Source organism: Sycon ciliatum, chromosome 2, assembly GCF_964019385.1.
Source record: "Sycon ciliatum chromosome 2, ocSycCili1.1, whole genome shotgun sequence".
In the NCBI taxonomy this organism is placed as follows: Eukaryota; Metazoa; Porifera; class Calcarea; order Leucosolenida; family Sycettidae; genus Sycon; species Sycon ciliatum.
In genome coordinates, this window is record NC_088644.1 from 44,732,119 (window position 1) to 44,751,412 (window position 19,294).

A 19,294-nucleotide genomic window follows, 5' to 3' on the forward strand; every position below is an offset into this window, starting at 1 on the left:
ACCCTATGGAAGACTGCCATGGTTGTACCCGTCCACAAGAAGAAATCGAAATCTGATGTGAGCAACTACAGACCTATCTCACTCCTCCCCATCTTGTCCAAGGTGATGGAGGCTATCGTCAACCGTGCCCTCAGGAAATTCCTTGAGTCAAACAATATCCTCTCCCAGAGCCAGTATGGGTTCCGCAGCAGACTTGGCACCCAGGATATCCTCACCCTATTGAATTCGCAGTGGGGCAGGGTGGCCGCAAGCGGTGGTGCAGTAAGGGTGATCGCAGTGGATGTGGCTGGTGCGTTTGACCGTGTCTCGCACACCGGAGTGCTCCACAAGGCAGAGTGCTATGGCGTAGCTGGTCACCTGCTTGGCTGGCTCCGCGACTACTTGAGCAACCGGAACCTTACCGCAGCTGTTGGTGGGGAGCTATCTCAGCCCTACCCGGTGAGAGCTGGCGTCCCCCAGGGCAGCATCCTGGGACCGACACTGTTCATCCTGTACACAAATGACGCCGAGGACCATCTCCCTCCTGGAATGGACCTCGCAGCATATGCCGATGACACTACGCTCTTCAACTTCATCACCTCAAGAGTGTCCATACCTGGCAGCTCTGCTATCATGCAACAGGGTGTGGATGCACTGTCTCGCTGGGGCGTGGAGTGGAAGATCAAGTTTGAGCCCTCCAAGACCCAAGCCATGACAATCGCACATCATCGCCAGCCTTGGCAGCTCCCGGGAACCACTTTCGACGCTACGCCAGTCAGCGAGGCAGGCAACCTGAAGCTCCTGGGCGTCACCTTTGACTCCCAGCTGACATATGCGCAGCACATCCGCACGATCCGCTCCAGAGCACAGCAACGCCTAGGCTTCCTGCGGAAGGCCTCTGCTATCCTAGAGCCCCCTGGCCGACTCCGAGCCTACAATGGGTTTGTCCGACCTGTGCTGGAGTACTGTCCCCTGGTCTGGCTTGGTGCGCCACCCTCACACTTGGCCAAGCTAGACCAGATCCAGCGACGAGCCATCCACATCATCGGATCGGGCTCCTGGCTCCCTAGTCTATCTCTGCGGCGAACAGTGGCCTCGCTTGCATACTTGTACAAGCTATTCTGCCTAGATGCGGACAGCCCGCTAAAGAAGATCCTCCCCCCTGGTGCCCAACGTCGACCTCGAGACATACAGCCCACCCGCGTGTCTGCTCAGCCTACGCACCCACACCAGCTATCGACTAACCTGCCAGCACGCACCCGAAACAGCTGTCTTCGCGCATTTCCTGCCAGCGCTGTGCAGACATGGAATGCTCTGCCCCAAAGCATACTGCTGAGACCCCCACACCTGGAGGGCCTGCAAGCCTTTAAGTGCCGTGTCCACCGTCACCTCCAGCTGCACCACTGGAGCTGGGCGACTGAGAGCCTCTAGCAGACCTCCCACACCCACCTCAGCCGTAGTGCACACACCGCATCTGAGACAGTGTCTTTATTGAAGTTTTTTCGCTAGCTTATATACTCTCCCTCGCTCTATGTTGCGGCACAGTAGCTCCCTTGTTCATGTAATAGCTGGCCTACTGTAACAATTATGACTTTGCTGGCCAAATAGCTGAGGCTGCAGTCACCTCACCAATCATCTCATATTTTCAATGTTCCTTTTATTTTACTTTAACAATTTCGCAACCTCTCTCTCTCTCTCTCTCTCTCTCTTTCTCTCTCTCTCTCTCTCTCTCTCTCTCTCTCTCTCTCTCTCTCTCTCTCTCTCTCTCTCTCTCTCTCTCTCTCTCTCTCTCTCTCTCTCTCTCTCTCTCTCTCTCTCTCTCTCTCTCTCTCTCTCTCTCTCTCTCTCTCTCTGTCTCTCTGTCTGTCTCTCTCTCTCTCTCTCTCTCTCTCTCTCTCTCTCTCTCTCTCTCTCTCTCTCTCTCTCTCTCTCTCTCTCTCTCTCTCTCTCTCTCTCTCTCTCTCTCTCTCTCTCTCTCTCTCTCTCTCTCTCTCTCTCTCTCTCTCTGTCTCTCTGTCTCTCTGTCTCTCTCTGTCTCTCTCTCTCTGTCTCTCTCTCTCTCTCTCTCTCTCTCTCTCTCTCTCTCTCTCTCTCGCTCTCTCCCGCTCTCTCTCTCTCTCTCTCTCTCTCTCTCTCTCTCTCTCTCTCTCTCTCTCTCGCTCTCCCTCCCCACCCACTCTTGGTGCGTCTAGGTGGCTATGATGTCGAGACCCTAGGTCGGCGGAGCTCCCTAAACCTCACCACCACTGCCACGATTCAGGTTGTGCGTGCTTCCCCTAGCTGCATCTCATGTTTGGCATTAAGTGGTCTTTGTAAAAAAAAAAAAAAAAAAAAAAAAAAAAAGACGCTGAGGAGATGATTTAGAGGCCACGCTAACTATGACTGAAGATAGTGAGGTGGACACCAAGTATAGCGCTAGGATTGATAAGATGACCCATGTGCTGCTAGCAATGGCAAAGCAGTTGATCTTGGAACAATGTGAATCTGAGATGAAGACGGACCTGATCTACAGGATGTCTCTGCGTCAGGTTCAGGAGCACGGTGCGTATTACCAGGTCGCACACGGACGACAGGGCGATACTGCCAAGAAACCAGTGGGAGGATCAGGTCTAAAGCCAACTATATCGGCGCATTGCATGTCGATATCGGTCGGACACGCCGAGAAGAAGCTGGAGTCTCTGCCTAAGGAAAGGAGAAGGCGAGACTGTGTGGGAAACAGAGATAGGTTGTGTGTTGTCTGGTCCATCGTCTGGAACGTGTCGAAACAATAAGCCTGTGACCGTGTCATTTGTCACAGCCTACATCGACGAGCTTGGAACAATTGAGTTGGCAGAAGTGGTGAGCACTGATATTCCACCTTGGTCACCATTGCAGCAGCAGATGACACGTAGTGAGCCCCGAATCGCTTGACTTGTGAGCTGTTGTACGACGCTGAGAAGTCCTTTTGGGAGGAGGGGAGGGGGTGGATTTTACAAAACCACAAGTTCTCGCTGATGACATGGTATTCGCTTGAATTTCGTATTTCGACTCCGCCGTACCGCTGATGCATCATGCATGGTATACGCTATATGCGCTATGTGCGATTTACTGTGTACGCTGTCATTTGTATGCTATAATTATCTGGTGGTCTTAGACTGAGTCATTATGTTCGATCAAGTGAAATATACCGTTAAGAGTCAATAGTTGTCCTCGTGCCGTGCGCTCGTTCGTTTCTGACACTTACGAGAATCAGAGGCTGCACAACAAAGCATTTCACACACAGCGTGTACAACTGTTCCCTTCAATCAGTGCAGCAGATAATAATACTCACAGATAATCGAGGTTTGTTCATCACATATTCAGCAGTACTCTATATATACACAGTTCTACAACTGTTCCCTGCATTCAATGGCGTAATTGAGAATACTTACAGTCTTCGGAGGTTTGTTAGACCAGAGAACACACCATCACTTAAAGTCTGGATCTGAGTATTAAACAAATCTCTACAAACGACAAGCCACAAGGACAATGTTGTTGTTGCTTAGTTCCGGGTAGTGCACAAAACACCCAGTCTAGGATATAACAGTTGGTTTGGTTTGGTTTTTATTACAGTCAAATCTGTCGTAAGCGACCGCCTTCTTGGTGCAAGAAAAAGCGGTCTCTTACGGCAGATGGTCTCTTACGGCAGATGTATGGTAAATCCGGCATACCGGGCATGCATATAATTATGCTTCCATGTACTCAAATCGACGAGAATAATGTGATTTTTCATATCATTTTATTGGATATTGGGGCGCACTTGCAAGACAACGCATTTTCACACCTTGCATGCAGTTGACAGCACACTGGCAAGTACAGTTTCGCACCTGACTGAACGACTTATGTGGGCTGCGGTCGCTTACAGCAGATTTGAATGCAGCCACCGTGCATGAAATCGCGGTCGCTGGTCGCGCACAGCAGATGGTCGCTCTGGACAGATCAATTTGTATGTGAAACCGTCGGTGCACGGAAAATCGGTCGCCAACGGTAGATGGTCGCCTACAGCAGAGGTCGCTAACGGCAGATTTGACTGTATTTCAGTTCGATGCCTCAACAGTACAAAGTACAAATATCAAGAGGGTCGAACGAAAAGAGAAAATAAAACAGAACAGAGAGGAAGATGCAACTGAAAAGAAAGAAAAACGGAGAGAAAGCGAGAAGGAATGTGGACTGGGCGGATTCATGAACCATTACTAGAGCAGGGCAATGCATGAACAGAAGGGACAAGTCCGTCGATATTCATGTTTAAAAAAATTCCAAGCCTTATTTTATTGGTGAAATACATTTTCAAAAAGGAGGGGATATGGTGATATAGTCAATTTGTCGTCATTTAGAGCGTGCACAAGTTCTGTAGAAAATGAGTGAGCAGGGAGGGCATTCCACATAAGGGATGCTCTGGAGGAAAAGGAATTGTACCCTACCATGGATTTATACAAGCAAATTGACAAATTGTTTGTTGTAGTTCCACTAGTTGACCGCTTGGAGGTGGGCAAAGGGAAAAGACTGCGTAAGCAAGATGCAGGCTGAACAATATGACAAATAAACGTAAACGTAAGAAATTGATAAATGTATCGATATATGAACAAGCGTTTCGGAGACAGCAGTTTTAATATAGCTACAAAGATAACTAATTGCACAGTAAACATTTCATATATGTAGACATGTATGTGTAAAATGTTGTACGACTATCGCAAGGCACACAAGGAAGGGAAAGCGAGGATTCGTTCAGAACTGCTTTCTTGTTACAATCATCAGTGAATCTACGTAACAATGGAATGGGAAATACTGGAACTAATCTTATATGGACAAATAAAAGTGAAAGAAGGTAAAAAAGAGCGAAACAAAAAAGGTGATTAAACTACATCTATTCAGTGGGAGGCAAGCTCAGCAGGTAAGAACAATGCATATGTGAATCATCAGCATCAGCAAAACGAAGAAAGAACCTGAACAGACGGAAGGCAGTGTGAACGGAGGGGGGGGGGCAATCATACTCACAACACTCGCACCATACACTACGTAAACAATTTGTGGGTGATAACACTTTCCTTCTGTACACACAACACTGGCTTGTACAAGTGAATGAAGATTGCTTCTAAAACTTTAAGCTGCATGATATAAGTATGACTCGCACGACACAACACAGTGAAAGAAGAAACCGAGTACGAATGACAACACTCAGGATGACCCACCAAATGCCTGTAAACTGCCGATTTCTTCACATCCAACTCCAGGTCACAATCACACCCGACCCCACAAGCCTCATCGCCATCCGCTTCATCCTCGGTATCAACTTCCTCAACTGACCCATCTGAACGCTCCTCCTCTTCTCCTCCATCCACCGACCTCCTTGTTAGCACCTGGTCACCTCCTCCCTGCTCCACCGACTCATCATCATGCTCCGCATCCTCCTACACGGGAAAGGCCTGGTTTTAAACCCTGACAAGACGCAGGTCTTAGCCATTGAGGCATCACGCCGTAGTACCCTGGAACTCAACGTTAACTGCAACGGGACGCCTCTCACCCAGACCACCACTGCTCGCTTTCTGGGCCTACAGATCGATTCCTGTCTTCGGTGGGACGCGCAGGTCTCCAGCCTAGTACGTAAAACTTCCCAGAAGCTAACCACCCTGAGAACCATCCGCCCATCGCTATCTGAACGCCAGTCGCTCCTCTTCTATTCTGCCCTTATACTTCCTGACATGCTTTATGGATCAAACGCGTTTTTCTCTGCCCTCACGGCTCAGCAGCGGCACCAGCTCACTGTCCTCGACAAGCGATGTGTTCGCTGCGTAGCCAATCTGCCCTTCCCGTCCCATACCACTCCTATATACACTCGCCTTTCCCTGACCCCTGTAATTGAACGTGCCAAATGCAAACTCCGTTTCCTTATGCACCGTGTCCACACCAGCAGCATCAGCCTTCTTCTGAAAGATAGAGTAGCCCTCCAACCTCCCAGTAACACCCGTGGCAATGACAATTGCAAATACGTTGTTCCGCTAACTCGGCGAACATCTGGCGACAGCCGACCATTGGTTTCCGCCGTGAAGCTTTGGAACACCCTGCCACAGGAACTCACGTCCGCTCGTCGTCCAACCCCGTTTAAAAGATTGCTGAAAGTGTTTTTCTACGGTTAATATGGCCGAATAGCACCTCCCTCTGGCATAGGTCCTCATCTTCCTATTTCTCCCTGATTGTTACTTCGTTCGAACTTGACTTGTAATTACCGGTACAAATACTTCCTTTTGACTGTTTTCTCATTTTCCCAAGTGAAGCTTTATCGAGCCACACTTTTTATTCTATCGCCATCATAATATTGGGCATCAATGCCCGTTTGGTTTGCGATGTAAAATAAAACTTCAAACAAGCACCGCAGGTAACTCGTACGGCTCTACGGAAAAAGGTAAACAATCTCTCCCTGGACTGTGCTGATAGGTGAGATGCGTAAACAGGGAAACAATACTCAAAGTCGGGCTGAATCACACTAAGCAGGTACTGGCGACGGGCAAATGCTGCCATTTGGCGGAAGGTGCGTCGCAACGCGCCTATCTTGCATGACACCTTGCTGGTGAGGTGATCTACGTGTGGAACAAATGAGAGCTTGTTATCCATAAGGATACCAAGGCAGTGAATTACACTCACTTCCCTTAAGTTAGTGCCGCCTAGCTCAACAAGAACGGGTCTTTGTACGTCAGGAGCATTCTTCGGCAAGATCCTCATGACCACGGTTTTGTCAACATTATCGCTCATGCCCAGTGATCTTAGTTCATTGTGTATCTTAGCGAGAGCCGAGGACACGACATCGGCGCCTAGTATTGGATCTCGCGAGGAAGCGTACAAAGTCTTGTCATTGGCAAACATGAGGAGCTTTGCACCGCTCCCTGCAGCCAGGTCAGGTAAGAGTCGCACATATAGGTTAAAAAGGTGGGACCCAAGATTGTTCCCCGGGGAACCCCTCGGGTTACAGGGAGAAGAGATGATGTTCCAGAGGCTATACATACACGCTGGTACCGGCCGTTCAGGTAGGAAGCGAACCATTTCAGGGCAGAACTATGAATGCCTAAGCTGTGCAAAGTAAAGATAAGTTCCTGGTGCACAACTCGATCAAAGGCCTTGCTTAAGTCAATAAATGCTACAACGGTTGTATGACCCACATCTCTAGCTAATGTCCAGTCATTTACAGCCAAGGTCATGACCTGCACTATTGATCGCTGGGGCCGGAAGCCAAATTGATGATCGTGTAGACAAGTATACAGGTCGAAGTCCCGCAGCAGTTGGTCAAGGGCAAGCCGTTCGAGCATTTTGCTGAGAATGCTCGCAAGCCACACTGGGCGATAGTTGGACGGAGAGGTGTGATCACCCTGCCGGGATTTAAGAATGGGGGTGAAATAAGCGATTTTAAAAAGATGAGGGAAAGTCGAAGATTGAAGAGAAGTATTGAAAATGGCTGATATAGAAGGTGCAATAACATTGGATGTGGCCTTCAGGATACTGGGAAGAAGAAAATCGGGTCCTGGTGTTTTGCTGCTGTCGAGGGAGGCAAGTCTTGCCCTGACGTCTGTTACAGTGACTTGCATAAAACATACCAAATGCAGATTGAGGCGGGGGTCCAACTGGGATGTCGGACCTGGGGTTTGGATCAGTCACTATCTTATGAAAGAAGGTGTTCAACTCGTCAGCTGCAACCGCAGGAGGGATGTGGGAACGAAATCGATTAGTTATGTGGTTGATAGTGGACCACAACAGCTTTGGGCTCTGCTTATATTTTAGGCACACGTTCTGGAAATGGGAATGTCTAAGTCGACGATAGAGATTGTTGCACTGAGTTCTCAGAGAGGTAAAACATCGCTGTAATGTAGTGTCAATGCAGCCACTGGCGCGATATCGACGAAAAGCTGATTTCCTCTGGCGGATGAGTGCCAAGAGCTCTGGGGTCATGAACGGGCAGTGCTTCTTGAGCGGTCTTGTGGGTCTACCAGGTTGTTTGTACGGCGCTACCACATCTAGAACGGTGTTGAATTTACCCAACCATTCGTCAAGCATTTGATCGACGTTTGTAGACGCGAACGAAGACAAGTTTGCATGCTCAAGGCGACCTATTAAGTCTGGGAAGTTGATGTTCCTATAGTCGCGGGTCTTCAAGGTAGCATCGTAAGCAGGCAGTTGTGTATTGGACTTTACATCCAATGCTGCATAAACCAGATCATGATCGGAGAACTCGCAGGGAGACACTACTCCGTCTCTGACTGCAGCCAAATTTGTGAGGATATAGTCAATTGACGAAGCAGATGTGGGGGTGGTCCGTGTCGCAGAACAAACTTTGTTCAGGAGGTTAAGGGGAAGAAGTAACGACGTGTGTAAGCTTTGATACATTGGCCTATTGGTCTGGAATGAATCAATGTTCAGGTCGCTTAGCAACATAATATCCTCGCCCTGGATGTGGTGGACAAGCTCCTGAACACAGCTCCAAAATTTAGCATCGGCTGAAGGAGGACGATACAAACAGTCAAGAAAAATGCTCTCCCTGTTATCTTTGCTGTAGAGCGCAGCCAAATCATCTCCATTCCATGCACCAGGATACTTGCTTTGTAGAAGTTTAAGTCAGAGCGGCTGTAAAAGGCAACTCCTCCTCTTTTCTGACACGGTTGGCCACTTGTACAAGAACATCGGACCTTGCAAGGTCGATCACATCGAAATAATGTAAAACCTATAATTGCTAATTCCTCATCCGATACACTGGAATCCAGCCAGGTCTCAGTAGGGACCTTTCGCACCACGCGTACGGACACGAAACGAATGCTGATTCGTCACCTGGGTTCGAGGATTGGTCAGAGTCCCTGCGGAGAACTCGTTTTCACGAATGGAAGCCTCTTCATTCGTGGCACGCTCCGAATCCGTCAGGTACTCATTTATTTGGATAGGTACACATGTTTTGCTAGGTACACATTTTTCCCTTGATTCCATGATCCATGCACGTGTGCGTGTAGAAACACTTACGCCAAGCTACCGGCGCCCGCGACCGTATTCGTAGTTGCCATGCACATTTGCATGACGACTTGCGAAAGCGAAGGACTAAAGGGACCCTCACCTAATTTTTACAGACCTTTCCGGCAAAAAACACATTTCGACACGCGTGTGTGCTGGACGTCTGCGCGTGCACGACAAGACGTGTGAGCTGGCTGACAAGTGAGAGCCAGGGATTCGTCAAGGACCGGCGTTTGACGACTCCCGGCCTGGTGAGAGCATGCATGTCCAGCTGGCGCGAAAGGGAACCTGTAATTATTTTGTAGATCAATGGCTGAATCACGATGTTTGTTTTGATGTTTTAATACTTGTAATGGCTAGTGATCGAAATGTTACTGTGACTTTTCCAAGTCCTACTGATATACCTTGTCAAATCAGGTGCCCTGCGGTAGTCTTGGTGGAGGCAGACTGGAATGCGTTGAATTCGTAGCTTCTGAAATTGAAAAAAAAATTTTCTTGAGTGACACTGACAAGCGATAGCATTGGCGACAGAAGAACTTTCCACCTCTGCATCACAGTCGGATCCTGTCCCTGCACATGCGATCATGCTGTGTCGAGACAGTGGAGAGCAGATTTTGACCAGAGAAAATATTTTTGACCATTCATGAAGAGGATATTGTTGCTGTAGCTAGCTGACAGACATAAACTGTGGCAGTGGTGTATGGAATCAGCTTGCAAGGTCTGTAGCAACTTGATCATGGCTGTTCTGTAGAGGCGTGCTCCTACCTCGGCACACACCCAAACCACACAAAAGACCAGCTCACGACTATCAAGAGAACTCTGTTAGAAAACTCTGGCTCCAAGCCGCAATTGCTTGAAACCTTTCTCCGAACTCGTAAGCACTACAGCCTACTCTAGCCAACTCACTACTGCAGTGAAAACGTCTAGCTTATAACACTGGCATGCCAAGAACTCCATCAGCAGGCGCGAAAGAAGGTGAAGACAAAGCCTTTGACTTTAAAGTGTGAACCCTAACGAAAGTCACAGCTACATGTAACACGAAACGAGGATGCATGTCAGTGACATGTGCGACCTCCTGAACATTCTCCCCTTCCCGATATGTTGAAAAGTAACATCGAAAAGCATATCGCAACTCAACAAAAAAATTTCCAATGCAACAAAAGCATTATTCCGAAAAGCTGTTGAAGAAATACAGCAAATGAACAATGTGAACACATTCAAGAAATAGTGAATCAAACTTTCCTTGAAATCAGTTTCACAAACGCCTCCGGCTGGTTGTTGTCACCTAGCCAATGTGACACCAGGGGCTTTAGCACAAGCTAAGCGGACATAGTCGCGTGATAGGGCGTGTCTTCTCCTTGCCGCCCACAAGCACCTTAGCCACTCGTACATGTCCATCTGGACCAGGAAAGACTGCCGTAATTCTTCCCAACGGCCAGTGCCCTCGTGGCGTGTCGGCATGAAGAACGTCTGGTTGAGTATTTCTCTCCGGTGGTCGCCACAAGAAACGCAAGTACGGTTGGTCCTCGGAGTGATTTCGAATCTGAAGGTACATCTCCCGAATATCACAAACGATGGTTACCGAGTTGCGCCGGAATCCGAGCAGCACTTCCAGTATCTCTCGCTGCAGCCTAGGGCCCGGCTCTACGCAGTCGCTGAATACCATGCTGTAATTGTCGGGCAGTTTTGATTTCTGGCCATTCCATTGAAGGTGAATCTCGTTCCCAGCCCCGTCGAGTTGCCGCATTGACTGCTCAACTTCAGGCTTCACACTGCGGTCCTTCATGTGCCAGGAGGGCGCAGGGCTGATACCGCCTTGATCAACTTCCCGTTGCCGGTTCAGCTGTACGCTACAGTAGGTGCTGTTGGCGCGGGTTGGTCGATCATCATTTTTTAATACTGCTCCGATACATGTCCAACCTAATGGCGTTCTGCGAGCTAGCGGTTCTCCCGGCTTGCCATTGACTTCCTCCCAGCCAGAATGCAATTCACTATGATCACTGCCAATTAGAAGGTCCACTGATTCCTCGGTGAGAGCCATGAAGGGAACATCTCGCAGGTGGTCCCATTGCGCTGCCGCATTCGCCCAGTCAACAGCCTTCAAGTTGCTTGCGATGCTTTCAATAGTTAGCGCCGTTAATTTGGACTGGAATGTTCCGTCAGCGCTTTCCACAGTGATGTTGACCGGCGTCGTGACGAATGTTTCCGTCAACCCGCTCAGAAGAGAAGCTGATGCCTGCTGCGGTCTTCCTGCCACCCTCAACTGCCCGGCAACTGCAGTGGTTATGTAGGTGGTAGTGCTACAATCGTCCAACATAGCGTTAACCTGTATCCGTTCTCCTTCATGCACAAGCGACACCGGGAGGATGCGTAACGAGACCGAAGGTACTCCACGTGGCCGATCTTCTCCCAGATCCGGCTCCCCTTCCGTGATGTTGCATGCTTGGATGGAGCAATTAATAGAGGCTGGCTCTATTGCAGGTGTTGTTGCCCCTCTTGTGCTGATTGAAGCTGTGGGAGCGCTTGACGATGCTACATCACTGCTCATGGCTGCATCAGGCAGGTTCCGTTTCTGCTGCGGTTGACGATCATGAAGCAGCTGGTGATGTGTCTGACTGCAGCCACTGACACCGCACTTCCTGTTTCTGGTACAGGATGTCCCTCGATGTCCAGTGCCAAGGCACCTATAGCAGAGGCCTTTCTTCTTTGCTGTTTCCCACCGCCTGCTGGGCGACTCGCTCTTGAAGATATCACAACTCCATGTGTGATGGGGCGCATCACATACTGCACACTGGATTTTGGCAGCGCTCTGACCAGAGGCCAGGATTGACGACGCGTGGGCTCCGGAACTGCCACCGAAAGTTGGTCGACTTCTTGCAGGGGCTGGTTTAGTCGGCAGCGCCGCTGCATGATGACCATCCGCAGAACTGACTCCGTGGGCCATCTCCGCTGCTCCAGTAGCGAATTCTGCCTCGAGAGTCACCCATTCCAATAGCGTTGGTACACTGCTGGGTTTCGTGTTGTTGTGACGCCAACGGTTAAACTGGGTCAGCATGGCCATCGGCAGCTTGTTTTGCAGCTGTCGGAACAGAAGACCATCGCCCAGCTCATATTCCTTGCCTGCATCCACCATGTTCACTATCAGCACATCCAGCAAATCGGCGAATCTCTGCAGGTCTCCAGGCCGGCCTGTCCGGAGGGCGGGGAACGACTCTATTTCCTCAAATTGGAGGTTTGTCTGTCTCTGCTTGCCACCAAATTTCCTGTCTAAACGGTTTACGGCGGCTTCGTAGGCATGGGCCGAGTCACCTAGGCTCTCGATGGCGACCAATGCCTCTCCACCTAAATACTGCTTCAGGTGCAGGAGCTTCACCTCCGGACTTGAGCTCGTCTTCCCAACACAAGCCATGAAGGCTGCTCTCCAGGCACGATAGGCTCTCTTGTTGCCTGTAAACGTTGGAATTTGTATGGGTTTCAGCCGCCGGAATATCTCGTCCGATGACTGCTGATGCCGCGTTTGCTCTGGTGCTACTGATGGCAACGGTACTGGTGCGGCAGTCGACCCTGCTGGTTGCAAACCCATGGCCTGTGGAGCGGGCAGGCTCCACAGACTTGCTGCTGGCACAGTGTGCACGCCAACCACACCACTGGCGCCAGCCCACTGCCGAGACGCAGATGTAATCACTGGCGACTGAGTAGTGGTGTGACGGGTGTCAACGGATTGCTGGAATAGCGTGGCAGAAGCGGATCCAGGCGGCCTGCCAATTGCGCTGAATAGCGTTGCAGGTACGGATGATCCAGGCAGTCTGTCGATTGCGCTGCTTTCGCTGACTGTCTGCTGGGATGCAGGCATCTCTGGCCTCATTCCGTTTGCGCTGTTGGCGCTGGCAATCTGGAGTGCTAACGTTTCAGCGGGTGACACAGGTAGGTTGCTGTTCATGCTAATCGCTCCAGTGCCGTTCGCGCTGTTTGCGCTGGTCAATCCCCAAGGCGCTGATCCTTCAGCTAGTGCAGAGGTCACAGGCTGTGCGCTGTCCGCGCTGGTCTGAATTTCCGACGCGTGCACAGGCTCGGATCCAGGCGGCCTGCCAATTGCGCTGAATAGCGTTGCAGGCTCGGATCCAGGCGGCCTGCCAATTGCGCTGAATAGCGTTGCAGGCTCGGATCCAGGCGGCCTGCCGGTTGCGCTGAATAGCGTTGCAGGCACTGGTGCAGACTCTGGATCTGACGCATGTGGTGCGCTGCTCGCGCTCATCTGGGGAACAGCCGCGGACAAAGGCGGACCGCTTGTCGCTCTGTTCGCGCTGTCCAAGTGCCCGGTGGCGCCAGACTCGAAAGCGGCAGCAGCTGGCGCGCCGCTCCCTCCAACCTGCGCCGCGGACAAAGGCGAGCCGCTTGCCGCTCTGCTCGCGCTGACCTGGGTCTTAGACGGAGTGAGCGCTCTGCGGACCAACGGCGTCTCTGGTCGCAACTCATCCATGCCCATGGTGACTTTTGGTCCGCTTTCGCTGACCGCCTTGTACTTGTCTTCGCTGACTTCAGCAAAACCGTACTCCGTTCCCCGGTCCTGGTATGCAACTGTTACTTGCTCTACGCCGGCTGACCGGCTCGTCGGCTCGTACGTGTAGCCATGGTAGCCGTAGTCGTACGCTAGTCCACGTGCAGCAGTAGACTCCGAGGCCTCAACTGAACTTCTGCCGTGCGCGTGCAGGTAGGTCCGGGCTCCAGCCCAACTGGGCACAGTGCTTGCGGTAGGTCCGCTGTATCCGTACCCGACCTCCGAAGCTAGTTCGCGTCGAGCCTGGACTGGGTGGGGCCGCTGTGAGACGCCCAGGTAGTCAGTTTCCTCCTCGTAACTGCGTACCTGCCCACGTACGTCCTCCAAAATGCTCTCGGTTGTGGTGGTGAATTGTTCCTCGAGCAATTCCGCTTCCTGCAGCGTTACTTCCATACGCTTCTCTTCGTTGGTTGAGCTGTACAGACTAACGAGGTTCATTATAGCACTGGTGGCGTTGTCATAATGTGAGCTTAGCTCCGCTAGCTCGTCGTTAGCTTGCTCTCCTCGCACTCCGCCATTCATGGAGCGCACGAGAAGTGTCCGCCGCGCGTTGGTAAAGTGTTTTTTAGCCACCATCTTTTCTCTAAGCAGCTCGCTAAGCTTCTCACGCTTGTTCTCTACTGCCGCTGGTTCTTCTCGGTGGTTTGCCTCCTCGGTGCTGGCAGTCCCGTCCTCCGCGCCTTGGCTGTCTTTCTCCTTGTCCTCTTCGACTGGAGACTCCATAGTCGCGCTTAGGTGGAACGTTCAGTACTTACGAGGTCGACTCGACTTAATTAACCATCCTCTGCTACCAATATGTTCTGTAGAGGCGTGCTCCTACCTCGGCACACACCCAAACAACACAAAAGACCAGCTCACGACTATCAAGAGAACTCTGTTAGAAAACTCTGGCTCCAAGCCGCAATTGCTTGAAACCTTTCTCCGAACTCGTAAGCACTACAGCCTACTCTAGCCAACTCACTACTGCAGTGAAAACGTCTAGCTTATAACACTGGCATGCCAAGAACTCCATCAGCAGGCGCGAAAGAAGGTGAAGACAAAGCCTTTTGACTTTAAAGTGTGAACCCTAACGAAAGTCACAGCTACATGTAACACGAAACGAGGATGCATGTCAGTGACATGTGCGACCTCCTGAACAATGGCAGAGAAGGAGCTGAAGCGAGACGTGAAGGGTGCCATGCAGCTTACATTTTTGCATGTTCTACCGTTACTCTACGATGACGAACTGCACACGAGCTCGCTACTGCTCTCGCAAGGTGATAGGCTTCTCTCCAGTGATTCAGGCCGCCTCAAAGCATGGATCCACAGCACTTTGTCGCGGAACACATCAACATGCCTGTTGACGTACACGGGAAAAAATACGACTCCACGATGAGGACCTGTGTAGCAACTTGATCATGGCAGAGAAGGAGCTGAAGCAACTTCCATTGGCGCATGTTTTTTAAAAGTTTTAACGGCACTCCACGATGAGGAATTGCACACGCACTCGCTACTGCTCTTGCAAGGTGATTGGCTTCTCTCCCGTGATACAGGCTGTCTCGATGCATGACTTATCTGCACTTTGCCGCGGAACACATCAATACACCTGAAGTGGATATACACTGGAAAAAGGTGTCACTCCACGATGAGGAGCACACAGCACTCGTGAAGGCTTGTACAGGGTGAGCGGCTTCTCCCCAGTGACGCAGGCCACATTGAAGCATGATGAGCTACGTGATAAACACCGCGCGGTGTGTTGAAGCGAGACATGGAGCATGCCGGCAATGCAGCTTGCACTGGTGATTGTTTTACTCTACGATGATGAACTGCACGTGACATTTCCTAAGGCTTGTGCAGGGTGGGTGTCTTCTCTCCAGTGATGCAGGCCACCTTGAAGCATGAATCCACTGGATCTCTCTCTCTCTCTCTCTCTCTCTCTCTCTCTCTCTCTCTCCAAGTTCTTTGGTAATGAAACCTTTCACCAACATTGTCCGGTTGCACGCCTGCTGTCACTCAAAGACGACCAATGGATGCAACATGTGCCTAACAGATACACTGTTGATCATCAACAACTCCAATAACACCCCCCCCCCCCCCAGCATTATCTTCAATACACATCCAACTAGAACTTGAAGTATATTAGTCGAGGCTGCTGGTATAGTCTCTACTAAGGACCGCATATTTGGTATAATGTTTCTATACACTGCACACTAACGTGTCTTACCTTTTCCGAGATTGAACTCAAGCACTGACCACTTGCCTGCAGGATGACCCAATTGACACTCAGAAAATAAGCGACATATGCATCCGTCTCAAGAGAAACACTCAAGTCTGCAAGTGCGGTGGATGTACACCCACTGATTTTCTCTTATACCAACGATATCAGATCTAACTTGTCGACTTTGATAGCTTCTCTTAATCATCATTCTCTCACAAGAATCCACATTCGCACATTGATTAAGCTGCCCACTCTCTTTTTCTGTCTGTCTCTCTCTATCTCCTTCTGTATGTGTGTGTGTGTCTCTCTCTTTCTCTCTCTCTCTCTCTCTCTCTCTCTCGCTCTCTCTCTCTCTCTCACTCATTCACTCACAAGCCGTGTGAGATTCACTTCGATTTAGCTGTGTGCGCTTGCATACTTTGCACCCTGCTTGGTTTGTGCGGTTGGTCTGCATACAGTGTGTGGTTTTTCTATTTCACTCTTCAGTAGTGCTGCGTCTCGAGCTCCTGTCATCGGTTGAGCCTCGCTTCGCTTTGTCTTTCCCCACAAAGCACTGATCCACTGCACTTTGTCGTTGAACATCTCAACACGCATGTTGACGTACACTGTATCACTCTCTAGCTTTCTCTCCCTCTCTCTCTCTCTCTCTCTCTCTTTCTCTCTCTCTCTCTCTCTCGCTTTCTCTCTCTTTCTCTCTCTCTCTCTCTCTCTCTCTCTCTCTCTCGTACTCACAAAGCATGGATCCACTGCACTTTGTCGTTGAACATCTCCACACGCATGTTGACATACACTGTATCTCTCTGCGTCTTTTGATCTCTGTGTCGCTCTTTCTCTTTTCTCTCAACCTGTGTATCTTCAATGTTAAAAAAAAGAGAAGCCAATAATCTTGCGAGAACAGTAGCGAGTCCGTGTGCAGTTCAGCTCCTTCTCTGCATGATCAAGTTGCTACAGACCTTGCAAGCTGATTCCATACACCACTGCCACAGGTTATGTCTGTCAGCTAGCTACAGCAACAATATCCTCTTCATGAATGGTCAAAAATATTTTCTCTGATCAAAAATCAGCTCTCCACTGTCTTCAACACAGCATGATCGCATGTGCATGGACAGGATCCGACTGTGATGCAGCTCTCCTGGAAGGAAGCAAAGTTCTTCTGTCGCCAATGCTATCGCTTGTCAGTGTCACTCCAGAAAGAAAAAAAAATTCAATTTCAGAAGCTACGAATTCAACGCATTCCAGTCTGCCTCCACCAAAACTACCGCAGGGCACCTGATTTGACAAGGTATATCAGTAGGACTTGGAAAAGTCACAGTAACATTTCCATCACTAGCCATTGCAACAAGTATCCAAACATCAAAACAAACATCGTGATTCAGCCCTGGATCTACAAAATAATTACAGGTTCCTTTTCACGCCAGCTGGACATGCATGCTCTCACCAGGCCGGGAGTCGTCAAACGCCAGTCCTTGACGACTCCCTGGCTCTCACTTGTCAGCCATCTCACACGTCGTGTCGTGCACGCGCAGACGTCCAGCACACACGCGTGTCGAAATGTGTTTTTTGCCGGGAAAGTCGGTAAAAATTAAGTGAGGGTCCCTTTAGTCCTTCGCCTTGCGAAACCTGAAATCTGTTTTCAACGAAACGATTACGAGCCAAATCAAACTTTCGTTTCGCATTCGTTTCGTAGCAAATGCGAAAGGTCCCTAGTGACTGCGAGTATGTTTAGGGCGTTATCAGCAATGAGTTTCTTAATGACGAAAACTTTGTTGCGCAGGCTGCATATGTTGATGTGGCCGAATGAGAGACGGGGAAGAGGGTTGGGAGGTGGTGAAGGAGGATGTGATCTGGGAGTGAAGGGTGGTGCGAATGGATTTAGAGAAGACATGTTTACTGATTTGAACCGTGGTCAGAGGTGACCCTGTCCTGCTTAAAGCGCCATTCTCTTGCAGTGACCCCCGGAGGCCAGAAATCTGGGCCGAGGGCTGCTTCCTTGTGTTCCGCTTGAATGACGACGTGGGCGAATGCCACTCCAAAGTACTTGGTTTCGGAGACTGAACACTTTATCACTTGTACTTCTCGTCTTGTACACCACTTGGCAATCGAGTCGGAGTTGGTTTCAAAAGAGCTCCAGCAGGGTGGTAGCTCTGCGAACTGTCATGGGGTACAGACAATGCATGTAGATCGGCCTAATCGTCCTTCAATGTAAGTATTTCGGCCTTCATTGATGTTATCAAGGATAGCTCCTTGGTGAGGCAAGTGTCCTGGTCTACTACTAGGCTAGTTAGAGTGTCAGACTGCGACTTACTGCTACAGGTCCAGTGAGATCCAATTCCAGCGTCCCGCAGCGCGCAGACAAGTTCCGGTCTTGCGAGGCCATCGCATCCAACAATACCCTGTTGCCGTCCCAGCTCTCTCAGCCTGTCAAAGCCAAGCAGAGCGAGGTCTATCTCAGCATTCATCTTCATTTCCGCGGGTCCACGGGAGCCAAAGGCTCATCGAACTACGAAAAGAGTCAAAATCTCACTTTTGGGCGGAGCGCAAAAAACTGCATCCGCATGCAAAACAGGCAGGATAGAATAGAGGGGTAGAGAGGGTAGAGGGGGGGGGGGGGTAGTTCTAATCTAAAAGGCCGAATCATGATCTTGTTTTCAGGAATAACCTAGACTCCTAACCCACAACATGATTCATATGCAACTTGGTTAGGTTGCGCAGTTCACATATAACACTGTAAAATATAGTCTCCGTCATTTTTCTACTATTGTCAAGCATGAGGTTTGTTGCAAAGCTAAGAACACACAATTTCTAACGATACTTTGGTTGATATTGCAGAAATATAGCTGAGCGCCAAAGCATGAAAACCATTCTGGCTTGAGTATGTTACAAAATGTGTCAGAGCTGAATATAATATTAAACAGCATACCGAAATGGAGACTTCCCCAGGGACTCATAGGTCCTTCGTGGATCATGGCGATAGACGTTGACGGGTCACTAGAATGATAAAGCACTTTTGTGCTCCTGCACATACTGTCCACGCGTCAGGCGCCCAGTCTCCCTGCCTATGCGACCCGCCATACACAACAACAAAACTGAACTAAAGTGTTACATAATTTTATTATTCGACAAGACGGAGATGGGCAACGGACAAACAAAGAAGACTGGACACAACAAGGGAAACTAGAAAACGAAGAAAATGACAAACATAATGGTAGCACATGAGCATGCGCGCAAACAAAACGCATGACAATGACGTAACCGTTCCATGGTGCATGCACAAACTGGATGTGAAACCAAAACAGTCCAACTGGGGGAAAAGGAGAGTGCAAAACAAAACAAAATAAACTGAAGGACCACAACAAAATTGAGCCATGAAACGTCTTTCTTTCCAGTAAAAATGATATTATGCAACAAGCGCTTTACACAAAGTGTTTACAACTGTTCCCTTCAATCCAGTGCAGCAGATACTAATACTCACAGATATTAGAGGTTTGTTCATCACGTGTTCGGCAGTACTCTATATACACAAAGTTATACAAGTGTTCTCTGCGTTCATTGATGCAGTT

At 49.7% G+C, this 19,294-nt stretch overlaps 1 protein-coding gene across 1 annotated transcript in view; it reads right to left on the bottom strand.

Moving 5' to 3' along the window:
* LOC135810260 (leucine-rich repeat-containing protein 15-like) overlaps positions 1–19,294 on the bottom strand; it is a 342,979-nt gene that overhangs the window by 237,817 nt on the left and 85,868 nt on the right. The window contains exon 10 of the mRNA XM_065323740.1: positions 3,390–3,461. Within this exon, the coding sequence (XP_065179812.1) occupies positions 3,390–3,461 (72 nt within the window). The remainder of the gene's footprint in view (positions 1–3,389; positions 3,462–19,294) is intronic.